General features: G+C 42.9%; 2 protein-coding genes across 3 annotated transcripts in view; one reads left to right on the top strand and one right to left on the bottom strand.

Annotated features, from left to right (window-relative positions):
• The window catches only part of LOC137650094 (PX domain-containing protein kinase-like protein), a 793620-nt gene that overhangs the window by 589454 nt on the left and 190910 nt on the right, over positions 1-13256 (bottom strand). The window lies entirely within an intron of this gene.
• LOC137649859 (uncharacterized) lies at positions 5790-7199 on the top strand. Its single transcript, XM_068382800.1, has one exon. It carries the CDS (start codon positions 5823-5825, stop codon positions 7197-7199), a length of 1377 nt encoding a protein of 458 aa, XP_068238901.1. The 5' UTR covers positions 5790-5822.

Raw genomic sequence — 13256 nt, 5'->3', positions numbered from 1 at the left:
TCATTTAAGCAGGTCAGGTTAAGGATAACGGTTTTTAATGTATTTAAGCATATATTGTTGAAAATAGTCTAGTTGTACATTGCACAAGCAGAAACATATCGTATATTTCCGTGCATAAGACGACCACTAGTGCATAGGCTAGCTTTTATTGTATACTAAAAAATCCAAAATGAATTAAATAAAGACCATTTTCTGGGTCGATCTGTGTCGCCCGATGAAAAGGTGAAAAGGTCCTTCTTGTCACTTTTCTGATATAAATAACTTCCAAATATACCAGAGAAAGTTAAAGCATGGAATGCAGAGGTTACTACCCTCGCGCGAACACCCTTAGGGCGTCGTGTATAAAGATAGGGCGTGTGAAAACCACTATTCACAGGTCGTCTTCCATTTAGATAATTCCTTTGCCAATAAGGGATGAGCCGCTACAGCGGCACTAACCAAACCAACCTGAACCACTCCACCGACGCCCGACACGAGCGCCATCTACTCATCCTTCTTTTGGACTCGTGTCGCGACGATAACTTTGTTTTTCGGTGTGCCCTTTTTCTTGGTTTTCTGGATTACTTCGCCATGGCTGAGACTCTCCTTCCACCTGCACCAATGTTAAGTACCATAGTTTGTTTTGGCATTATTTATTGCCCGGGCTTGTACGCCTTATTTACGTTTTGCGTGTGTTTTAGTGCTATCAGCTGGTTGCCGTACAGCGTCTTCTACTCTTCATCATCACGCTTTGTTTACATGCCTTCGGGTAATTTTGTCATGCTAGGTTCTTTTATTAATGTTATGTTAGATTAATTGGCCTTGTGCCCTAGTTTTAGAACCCCTTTTTTTACTTTTAAGTACTTATTGAGTCACTTCCGAGTCCGTGTTATTACGTTAGCAAAGAATAGCGTTCGGCGTTTTATTACAGTTTAGTTCCCTACCCTAGGTAGGCTCTTCTGACTTGCTACGAGGTTACCCTTCGTGCTTAACGTTCATTTTGCACTTGCTCGTCATGTCTATGCTAGTCTTCCGTTGTCAGAGTAACTTTTTATTGCCCCTTTCGTCTATTCTTCGCTAACTTTAATTTTGAGTTCTATGTACTACTACGGACAGTTATGTTTTACACGTGTTATCGTTTAAGGTTAGTGTTTTTATTCTAGATCGAGCTTAGTACCCTATGAGTGAGAGAGGCGGGAGTTTCCCGCTTTTAGTTTTACATTACTGTCTCGGAATATTTTCCTCACAGATCAGGGTTTCTCCCCCTCTCTCTCTCTCTCCCTTGAGATTATACATTTACTTAGTTAGGTTATTTTGCTCTTTCTAGTAGGCTAGTGTTTTGTTATTTTACGTAGACCCTGTCGTGTTAAGAGTCTCCCTATTTAGGTTAGTTTCACTTGGCCTGCTTTCGAGCCGCCAACTTGTTCCCCCTCTCCCTCTTAGTCCCACCCGACCCAGCTCCGGCCAGGGCATCTTGGGTCTGGACCCCGTTTACCCTGGAGCTCCGCCATGGTTTTCCGTTACCGTACTTGAGCTGGGAACACATTACTTACCTATTTCACTCCGGTGCTCCCCTTCGACTGGGAAACCTCCCTTCGTTGGCCTTCAGCACCTTTGACTCCGGGGCTACGACCCCTTCACACGACAAACCCTGTTATTTCTCCCCCCCCCCCTTTTTAACTCCGGTAGGTTACCTACCGGAGATCATTACCGGAGATCATTTATATATCAAGGGCCACATCCCCCCGGAACTCCCGCGCACTACGGAGTTCTCCATTTTTACAACACTACGCCTAACTTATTATGGTTCAACAGTAATTACTTAAGAGCTCCGGTGCCTCGTGAATTCCCATCCTGGAACTCCGGCGCTTTACGGAGCTTTCCATCTTTACGTCACTATGCCTAATTCATTATAGTTCATACAGTAATTACGTAGGAGCTCCGGTTCCTTATGAATTTCCCGAACCTACTAACACACATGATACAGACTCCTCCCTTGGTCTTATGCATGCCAACTTTCTCTCTTACCTTTTAGGTTAAGTTAGAACGTTTTCGGGAGTTGATGTACTTATATATTCTTTTATAGTACAGAAAGTCCGCTGTGCCTCTAAGGGTTGCTCGGCGACGTTTGCGGATCCGGTGGGCCACGACGTCTGCCGGTCCCATGCTCACTGCGCAATCTCCTTCGTCCGGGAAGCAGGCCAAACCCCTTATATGGTCTGGTTCCCAGAGTCCTGTTCGCTCTGCTACGAGCTCTCATCCATCCTCCTCAATGATGAGGTAAGATTTCTCAATATTACCGTTTATATACTTGTTATTTTGGGTTTGGGATTTCTTCGATCATGGACGAGTAATAATTTTTTCGTAACTTGAGTCTGTTACTTCAACCATTCCTTTCTACTTCTAACTCTAACCCCCTCTTTCAGGCTGACGAGGAGTCCATCAAGGCGGCCAAGTCCAGCCTCCGGACCTGGGTTTTGGGGTTCGGAAGAAATGCCCCTCAAGGCTGCCCTTACATGCTGGACGGGGACATGGCCTCCCGGCTTTTCCCAGGATCCCCGTCAGCCGCCGTATCCGTCGAAGACTCTACACCGCTCATCGAGGCGATTAGATCAGCCTTACCCGCTTCGGAGGAACACCAACTTTCCGGCGACGTCTCAGCTATGGATATCCACCTAGAGCCGATGGATGAAGAGGTAAGTGGTGTAGAGGATCTGGCAGACTCTTTTCTTTCTTCTCCTTCTACTTCTACTCCCTTCCTGGGCTTTGACAAGCCCTCAGCTTCGCCTTGGGAGGGATCCTTATCGGTCCATCCCAAAGTTAAACCTTTAAAGAAGCCAAAGAGCAAACCCATTACTTCATCTACGCCTCCAGCCTTATCCCCGGTCCCCAGACCTTCCACCTCCGCCGACATCCCAGTAATGTCAAAAACCCCTCATCCTTCTAAAGGACTGAAGGGTAAGTCCGCTAAAGGCAAGACATCAGCTCCGGTTGGTCATCCTGACCCCTACCCGGCTACTCTTGTGTCAATGGTCCAAGAGATGGTGAACACGGGGTTAGAGAAGCACTCTGAGATGGTGGACACAAGGCTAGAGATGCACTCAGCTGTAATGACGGAGCTTAAAGATATGGTCGCTAGCCTTCTCCGTTCTGGTTCACACCCAGCTCCGCCCGTAGGCCCTGACACCTCTAAACTGCCCCCGTTCGACAAGAACAACCCTTGGCGGTTTGCTCGGCATGCTCCGTACCTGGATGGCACCTTGACTCTAGAGGGATTAGGTACCCGCCCTTTGGAGGACCTGGAGTTCTACCCCCCCCCCCCCCCCCGACCTCCAGTTTCCTTTTAACGGGTTCGTTCGCCTAAGGGAACATGCGCTAGTCAGAATGGACACGGTGCCTAAGGCAACAGTAATTTTTCCAAAAGAACAAGCCCAAGCTGTCTGGGCTCGTACTCTTTCAGAATGGGGCTGCATTAACTCTAAATTGACCCCTCATAAGGGTTCATACACGATTTTTACCTCGCCTTCAACTGTTCCTGCTCCTCTCACTGACAAAGTAGCGGAGTTAACAGTTCAAGCCCTTAAGGACAGCCTCCCTATGCCAACCCTTAAGGAGACGGACCCCACCTCTCTCCTTATGCCAGCTCCAAGCGACTTTTGGCGGGATGCTCCGACCACCTTCACGGTGGGTAAATTAGATCCAGACTGTGCCTCCTCCCTCTTTTTGGAGAGACTCCCCAAACTCCCGGATCACTTGCTGAAAGCGGAGTTTGAGACGAGGAATAGGTTAGCGAGATCCCTTAACTCGCTTGCATCCTCGGAGTTGATAGCCTTCCTGTATAGCGAAGAACCGGTCTTTCGGGTACTGGCGAAGAGTCTCCTGCAGACTTTTCAGTTAGACCTGCAAGATTTCTGGACCGCGAGAACCAGCTGCAGGATATATGTTCTAGCGGAGGCTTTGATTAGGCACGAGCCCATTAGGCTTATTACCTCTTCCTGTTGGGGTAAATCTCTTTTCCCACAAGAAGAAGTGGATAAAGTCCTCCAGGATGCTGCCAGGGCTAACCAAAACCTTCAAGTCAGGTGGAGCCTCTCTAACAAACGTAAGTTTGAACCTGTGATGAGGCAGCCATTCAATAAGAAGAAGCAGAGATTTTATTCTCCATATAAACCTGGTCGTGGCCAACATCGCCAATCTCCGGTTTCACAGACTCCAGCCCCGACCACCTCCAAATCCACCCCTCCTCAACAGATCGTGTTTGTTCCGGCTCCTCAAGGCGCCCAACCTGCTTCCATGGCTACATGGATGACCTCCCCTGCATTCAACCAAGCTTTTGAAGCCTCCGGATCCTTTCGAGGATACCCTAGGCAGCCCGGAAGCAACAGGGCGAGAGGTCAGTTCCGTCATCGAGGCAGACCTAGAGCCAGAGGTTCCCGAGGAGGTAGGGGAGCGAAATTTAACCCCAATCACTGAGACGGATCAGCTAGGAGGGAGACTATACAGGTTTCGAGACCAATGGACCTTCAGTCCCTGGGCCCACAGTATAGTCTCCAAAGGTCTGGGCTGGAAGTGGTCACAAGGTTCTCCACCTCCAACAGTAACCTTCTTTCAGAAGCCCACCCCACTTCTGGAAGAGTACACGAAAGATCTCTTAAAGAAGAAAGCTATAAAGAGAATACGGAAATTGAAATTTCAAGGACGCCTGTTCACGGTTCCGAAAAAGAATTCGACGACCTTAAGAGTAGTTCTGGACCTGTCCAAACTGAATTCTTACATTCTCTGCGACAGGTTCCGCATGCTGACTGTCTCTCAGGTGCGGACCCTACTTCCACGTGGGGCCGTCACCACCTCTATCGATCTTACCGACGCCTATTATCACGTCCCAGTGGCAAGGAACTTTTCTCCCTACCTAGGCTTCCGCCTAGGCAAGAAGTCCTACGCATTCAAAGTGATGCCATTCGGCCTCAATATTGCCCCCAGGATATTCACGAAGTTGGGGGAGGCGGTATTAGAACAGCTCCGGAGCCAGGGAATTATGCTGATAGCTTACCTGCCACAAGGCTACAGCCAAAGTGGTTCAGTTCCTGCGCAAGTTGGGCTTTCAAGTCAACTTAAAGAAATCACGTCTACAACCCGCAAATCAATTCGATTGGCTAGGCATTCACTGGGACCTCAAAGAGCACAAACTATCTCTCCCACCCAAAAAGGTCAAAGATATAGCTTCAAAAACAAAACGGTTCATCCAGAACAAACAGGTGTCAAGACGAGCCTTAGAAAGAGTTCTCGGCTTACTACAATTCGCCTCAGTAACAGACGTCTTACTAAAAGCCAAACTCAAAGACATCAACCGAGTTTGGAAGAAGAGAGCAACAATTCGGCTAAGGGACAAAATCTCAACGATCCCCTCAATACTAATAAAGAGATTCCGGCCATGGTCGAAACCAGAGAACCTATCCAAATCAGTTCCTCTGCAGTTCCCCCCCCCCAAGTGACGATTCACACAGTGGCTGGGGCAGCTACTCCCAACAACAGATGTTTCAGGGATCATGGACCCCCACCATGAGGCAATTCCACATAAACGTGTTGGAAGCCATGGCAGTTTTTCTAACCCTAAAAAGGTTATCCCATCCAAAAACATCTCATGTCAGGATAGTCTCAGACAGCTCAGCGGTGGTTCACTGCATAAACAGTGGCGGATCAAAATCTCCTAACCTGAATCAGATCCTGGTAATGATTTTCACCTTGGCAAAGGAAAGGAACTGGTTCCTGTCAGCCACACACCTGGCAGGAATCCAGAACGTTATAGCGGACGCCTTATCCAGGACGAAACCACTGGAATCGGAATGGTCTCTGGACATGAATTCCTTCCGGTGGATATCCAGACTAGTTCCGGGTCTCCAAGTAGACTTGTTTGCGACGCACCTCAACCGCAAACTTCCTTGCTATGTAGCCCCCCGCCTGGACCCTCAGGCTTATGCCACAGACGCATTAACCCTAGACTGGAACAGCTGGAAGAAGATCTACCTATTCCCTCCGGTGAATCTTCTAATGAAAGGATTACCCAAACTCCGCTCCTTCAAAGGAGCGGTAGCTTTGGTGACTCCCAACTGGCCGAAGAGCAACTGGTTTCCGCTCCTTCTGGAGCTGAAGCTTCGCCCCTTCCGGATTCCACACCCCAAGTTGACACAAGTTGTCCAAACTCAGACTGTGTCAGATTCCTCAAGAATAGCACAAACCCTAACTTTGTGGATTTCATGAAATTTGCGGCCCACAAGGATGCAAATATCGACCCGGACAATGTCCTCTTTATAGAATCGGACAAAAGGGACTCAACGCTTAGGCAATATGACTCAGGTGTTAAGAAACTAGCAGAATTTCTAAAGAATTCAGACGATACCCGAATGACCCCTAACTTGGCCGTCTCGTTTTTTAGGTCCCTGTTTGACAAGGGCCTGGCCGCTAGTACTATCACTACAATTAAATCAGCCCTAAAAAAGATTTTTCAAGTGGGCTTCCATATTAACCTAGCGGATTCATATTTTTCATCCATTCCAAAAGCCTGTGCTAGGCTTAGACCTTCTGTTCGTCCACAAAAGGTCTCATGGTTTTTAAACGATGTCTTAAAGCTAGCTTCAGACACCGATAACGAATCTTGCTCTTACATTTCGCTTCTTAGGAAGACCCTGTTTCTTACAACCATGGCCTCAGGTGCCAGAATTTCTGAATTGGCAGCTCTCTCCCGTAATCCTGAAAACCTAGATTTCCTTCCATCAGGAGAAGTACTACTATCCCCAGATGGAGCTTTCCTAGCTAAAAATGAGGACCCTCAAAATAGATGGTCCCCTTGGAAGATTATCCCTCTTCCACTTGATGCTTCTCTGTGTCTAATTGTGACTCTTCGGGCCTTTTTAGCTAGAACTGCTACATGCTCATCTGGTCCCTTGTTTGTCAGGGAACAAGGAGGTACTATCTCCACCCAAGGTATTAGACAGCAAATACTTTACTTCATCAAGCAGGCTAACCCGGAATCCTTTCCACATGCACATGATATCCGAGCAGTAGCAACCTCCATCAATTATTTCCAAAATATGGATTTCGATGAACTTGAAAAGTATACAGGTTGGAAATCCCCTATGGTTTTTAAACGCCACTATTTAAAGAACTTACAGGCCCTAAAATTTCCTACTATCGCAGCTGGGAGTGTCATCTCCCCAGAGTAATCTCTTACCTTTCTTCCTTTTTCATCCAACTCTCCTCTTTCTCCCTCCTACCTGCCACTCTCACCACGAAGCTTCTCACCTCGGTGGACTAGATTTAGCCCCATATCTCTCGTTATGTCATTGTTACCTTGTTAATGTTGGTTGCTTACCTCTTGAAATGTATAGCCTTATCCTTAGGTATTCATACCGTTTGCCATTTTATTTTATTATTCATATTATGATTATACTGTATTACTTTGCTTTGTTCCATTCATAGCATTACTACTATTTTATACCTAAGGTTTTTGAGATTTGTGATTGTGGTATTACATTTCTTTATTTGATTATGCGGTATTACTTTCTTTGTCCCATTCATACCTTTTTTACTATTTTAATACCTAAGGTTTTTGGGAATTGTGTTTGTTGTATTACATTTCTTTATTTAATAGAGTAACCTCCACTTGTACATGACGTTTTTTAATTTACCTTTTTTTATTCTTATGGGCTTGGAAGGCATTCTCTGGTATATTTTCACCGGGCGACGCAGATCGACCCAGAAAAGGGATTTTGACGAAGGAAAAATCTATTTCTGGGGAGATATCTGTGTCGCCCGGTGAAAACCTTCCCTGTTTTTTCCCCTTTCCTTTCCTTTCCAAGCCATCTTTCATACAGAAGGATGTGTAGATGGCGCTCATGTCAGGCGTCGGTGGAGTGGTTCAGGTTGGTTTGGTTAGTGCCGCTGTAGCGGCTCATCCCTTATTGGCGAAGGAATTATCTAAATGGAAGACGACCTGTGAATAGTGGTTTTCACACGCCCTATCTTTATACACGACGCCCTAAGGGTGTTCGCGCGAGGGCAGTAACCTCTGCATTCCATGCTTTAACTTTCTCTGGTATATTTGGAAGTTATTTATATCAGAAAAGTGACAAGAAGGACCTTTTCACCTTTTCACTGGGCGACACAGATATCTCCCCAGAAATAGATTTTTCCTTCGTCAAAATCCCTTTTATATCATGCTTTTGCTAAACACGCAACATAAAACCGAAAGCATTGCTTTGCTTTTTTTTATCATCAACGATCATAACGAAAAAACGAATGCATTTACAAATCAAGTGTATAAGTTAGCTTTTGCAGCAACAGATATCTTACCAAGTATTGATTATGAAATTATGATGTTATTAATTTTATTTTTCTTTCTTTCTTTCTTCGTTCTTTGATGGATGCATTTCCGGTCCCATACAGCAGGGGAACCCCACTCTCTACTGGACCTCCACTGTCGTTTTACCTTGTTCGTTCATAGTATTTATCTTTTCAAGTCACATATTGTTCATTTACTGTTAAATCGTCACTGTCAAAAGACTCATGAAATAGGAGTCTTCAGTTTCCTCTTGAAAGCATTGATGTCTTCAATCATTTGAATGTTTCATGGGAGCTTATTATATAGTCTTTACTTACTTTATCCTTAGTAATTAATAATAATTGAAATAAGAGTGATTCTATACAGTACCAAGTTTTTCCTAATAAACGCTGCCTAGAATAGGAAACGCCGTTTTGTTTACGTTTCATCGCCGATCATAATAAACAAACAAACGCACTTACACATTCAAGCAATAACTAACAATACTAAGAGCTTTTAGTAAAGAGGTTATTCCAAATATTTCATTTGCCATATCCCTAAAAATTTCTAGACTTTGCATAACAGAAAAGCCAGTTTGTTTATGTTTAGTCAACAATAACAAAGTACCACTAATGACAGTATGGTGCGACAGAGAAGATGGTGCTTGATTGGAGAAAGAGTGAGGATAATTCGAATCATTGTGGATTTCTAACGAAAAATAAATATGCTAATCTAAATTTGATTACTAACGTTAACGATACCACTAATATTATCGAAGGCTAAGGATAGAGAAAGTTAAAAGATTGCTGAGAACGAACAATAACTCGATGTTTAAATTTTGTCAGCCAATGTTTATAAACGAAAGTCACAGCATTTTCAGTTTAAATCACTTTCATTTTAATGAATTCTTTTTTAAAGCACAGGTAATAATACAATAATACCAGCAATAAGAATAAAATAAGGATGCATTGAGTTTAGTGCAGGTAAAAGTACCTAGCGTAAGCTGGGTTAGATTAGCCTAAGCCTATGGCAGATCTCAAATTTTACCTGTGATGTATAAGCTGTTACAAGAATTTGAATACAGGAGTAACAATGCTGACTAGTATTGGAGTAATATTTCATAATCCTGCAGCTGTTTACTTCGCTGGACAGACTATAACTGGCTATCTCCAAGTAACATGTGACAAACCCAAATCTTGTCAAAAATAGCAGTGCCTCGAACACAGTGTCAGATCATATACTAGATATTTATTGTAGGATGATATCCTTTCTGACTGAAAGTGTTTACCAGCTGACTGTACTCTTGTATCAATTCAAGCTTCACTTTATAAAACATAAGTAAACACAATCAAGAGATATATGCTTTGCATATAGGAGTATAGTTTATAATGTGAAAAAACTTAGAGAGAATTGGCTTCTGTGGAATTTCTGTGTTGTTCAGTATACAAAGAAAATAAAATAAACGTACCACTGCCTTTGACCTCCATGTGAAGCATTATGCAAGCATCTGAATTTTCATATTGAAAGAAACTCCAAAGTGTGACTACATTAGACAAGAATGAAAATTATTGTGAATTAGCCTGGCTGTGATGAAATGATGCTCACGAAGAATCTGTGTATTCTTTCAGTAAGTTTGTTGGAGGAGGACAATTCTATGCTGCACACACATATGTACTAGGGTTGTTGAACTTATGTAAGTTCTTTTCAATAATGTCCAGTATATTGCATTTATATATAGTTAATCATCTTTAAATTATCCATGATAGTGAGTACAGACCATTATATTGTTATGGGACTGTCCAATGTGTGGGCAGTTTGTTTTTTGAGGGTTATTCAAATCATTTTTAAACATTATTATTGTGAGGCTGGAGTGTAAAGGGAAAATAGTTTTCTTTTCCTGTAATAGAAATTTTCTCATTAGCATACTGTACAACTTTTTTTTGTTCACTTTTTTTTTCTTTTTTTTTTACAGTGTCCTGTTACCAGCCTAGAAATATTTTCCCTTTCTCCTAATGTTCTGAAAGTTTACTTATGCTTGAAGAGATATTACCTAAAGAAGATAGAGCTATTTATTATTTCTGCTGATTTTCCCAGAATTAAACCAACGGTCATACTACTTGTTTATTCAGCAAGCTCAAGGCAAAAAAAGATAATAGGGAAATTTGAGGTTCTAGCTGGGTCCCCTTGCCCAGTATAAAATTAGGAGGTGGTGCCCAGTGCCCAGTTCATCCTAGATTGTTTGCCTTTTACCCAGATTTCTGGGTATTCCACCATTTCTTTTTGTGTAGTGAAACGTTGGTAGTCAGCATTTGGACACTAGGCAGTCTGCGTGCTACATCTGGGCACAGTCCGCAAACCCCTACGACATAATTCACGATTGCATGATTCCTTATCTTGGTAACTGATCATAAGCTTTTCAATTGCTGTACATCCGTTCAAAAGTTTTGTGATCCCAGAGCACGGTCGGTCTTATAGACTACGCAAAATTAGAAAATGAGCTCAATCTCATACAAGGCAGAATGCTAGAAACATGAGTGAGAGCACTTGTATCTCAAATCACTCCGCACAGGGTGTGATCTCAGGCGTGTGTGTGGACAATCATATTGGTGAAGTTTGGACATGTGGACCATCATGCACTTTGATTTCAGGTGCATGTGGAATATACTCTAAGACATTCTGAGCCAGTACACGTAAAGAACTTATGTATGAAGCTTGTGCACATTGATAATAGTGTTCCTAAAGGTTGTTCATATGAATGATTTCTGTCACATAGAGGGCAACATAATCTGAGCCCATATGCATACGGGAAACCATTGTATGGGGAGTGCATAATCATAAAATCCTTGCATGTGGAACCCTTGATCTGATCAAGGAAACAATCTTTGGACTCTAGCTGTCATCTATAGTCAGCAGGCAAAGGCATGGCAGCAGGATGGAAATAAGATGCAGGAGCAGTCAATGATAATTGTTCAAGAAGGGGAAAAAAAAGGCTTTCGTCTCAATCAGCAGTACGTACGCTTAAATCCATATGAAAGATGAGCGCACCATCTCTTCCAAGGGAAGAGAAACGGTAGGCGTCAGGCATAGGAGATTTGTATTAATCATTGTTCCTGGACTTCTTCAAAGACGAGAAACAGCAAAGTCTCTCTCGTGATGATGAGGATGAAAAGAAGGAAGAGCTTGAAACTCGCCTTCAGTAGGGCTGTACAGAACTATGCCATTTCTCTTACAGGGGAGAAGAAATAACACAACCAGGAGATACACCCTTAGTTTCTTCCCAGGTTCAGGGAGACAATGAAGGAAAGTGGAAGGGCTGTGCTGTTCCCCTTCACAATCAGCAAGAACAAAACCTTCTTCCTCTGTCGAAAAACAACGATCAGGATTACAATGTCATTGGCTCAAGGCCACACTCGCAAGGGAATAAACAATAAATATTGATATCAGCAGGTTGCACAAACAACCGCTATACAGCCACAGTTATCAGGAAAAACTGCAAATCCTCTCCTCCTTAATCCCCCCCCCCCCCCCTCTCATGATGATCTGATAATAAATCATCATTATCATCATTATCATCATCATCATTATTATTATTATTATTATTATTATTATTATTATTATTATTATTATTATTATTATTATTATTAATATTATTATTATTATTATTACTTGCTAAGCTACAAACCTAGTTGGAAAAGCAGGATGCTATAGGCTCAGGGGCCCTAACAGGGAAAATAGCCCAGTGAGGAGAGGAAACAAGGAAAAATAAAATATTTTAAAAACAGTAACATTAAAATAAAAAAATTCTATAAAAACTATAAAAATTTAACAAAACAAGAGGAAGAGAAATAAGATAGAATAGTTTGCCTGAGTGTACCCTCAAGCAAAAGAGAACTCTAACCCAAGACAATGGAAGACCATGGTACAGAGGCTATGACACTACCCAAGACTGAAGACTTATGGTTTGATTTTGGAGTGTCCATCTCCTAGAAGAGCTGCTTACCATAGCTAAAGAGTCTCTTCTAACCTTACCAAGAGGAAAGTAGCCACTGAACAAATACAGTGCAGTGGATAATCCCTGAACAAATACAGTGCAGTAGATAATCCCTTGGGTGAAAAAGAATTGTTTGGTAATCTCAGTGTTATTAGGTGCATGAGGACAGAGGAGAATCTGTAAAGAATATGTCAGACTATTTGGTGTACAGTATGTGTAGGCAAAGGAAAAGCGAACCGTAACCAGAGAGAAAGATCCAATGTAGTACTGTCTGGCCAGTCAAAGGACACCATAACTCTCTAATGGTAGTATCTCAAAAGGTGGTTGATGCCTTCGCCAACCTACTACCTATTGTATACAAAAGAGAAAGCACTAGATTAAAACTACAAATTTATAAAATAATTTGTATTTTTCCTAGCAATACAAACATCAGTAATTTAAATGGGATTATTTCTGGTGCAGCCAGCTACGACAAGGTGAAGAAGTATTGAGGGTCTGACAACCTGGTATGGTCATGCCATCTACCCTGTAGTCAGGTTGGCATATTGTCACTCGTTACTGGTATCCCACTCATCCTCTGGTTGTCCAAGTGTTCGGACGTCTGTAGCTGACCTCTCTTCTATTTCAAAATGAGTGCGAAATGTGTGTATACATACCTGCCCGGTGTTGAAGAGCACCCTTGTGGGACTTAGATTAAAACAGCCAGTTGAGGGTGCCGGAAATACATCTTTACCCTCCAGCAGCTGAAAACGTGGACTTGTTGGCCTTCCAGGTGAGGAGGGGTTACCCACCTCCATCCAGCTAACTACCACCACCTCATTAAGTTTTAACACCCGTATGCAGCTTTGCTGATAGCATACTCCTATTAAAGGAAAAAGGTTTGTATTTGTATTGGAACAAATATAGCAGCAGCCAGAAAAGGAAGCAATTCTTAAAATCATAATGCATCGGGTCATTTCATATACATTT

Source organism: Palaemon carinicauda, chromosome 11 (genome assembly GCF_036898095.1).
Source record: "Palaemon carinicauda isolate YSFRI2023 chromosome 11, ASM3689809v2, whole genome shotgun sequence".
In the NCBI taxonomy this organism is placed as follows: domain Eukaryota; kingdom Metazoa; phylum Arthropoda; class Malacostraca; order Decapoda; family Palaemonidae; genus Palaemon; species Palaemon carinicauda.
Note: the sequence above shows the minus strand (reverse complement) of the source record. Positions and strands in the feature narration are given on the sequence as shown.

Coding starts and splice junctions, on each gene's coding strand:
- LOC137649859 (XM_068382800.1), top strand. CDS start 5,823: ATGGTCTCTGGACATGAATTCCTTCCGGTGGATATCCAGACTAGTTCC.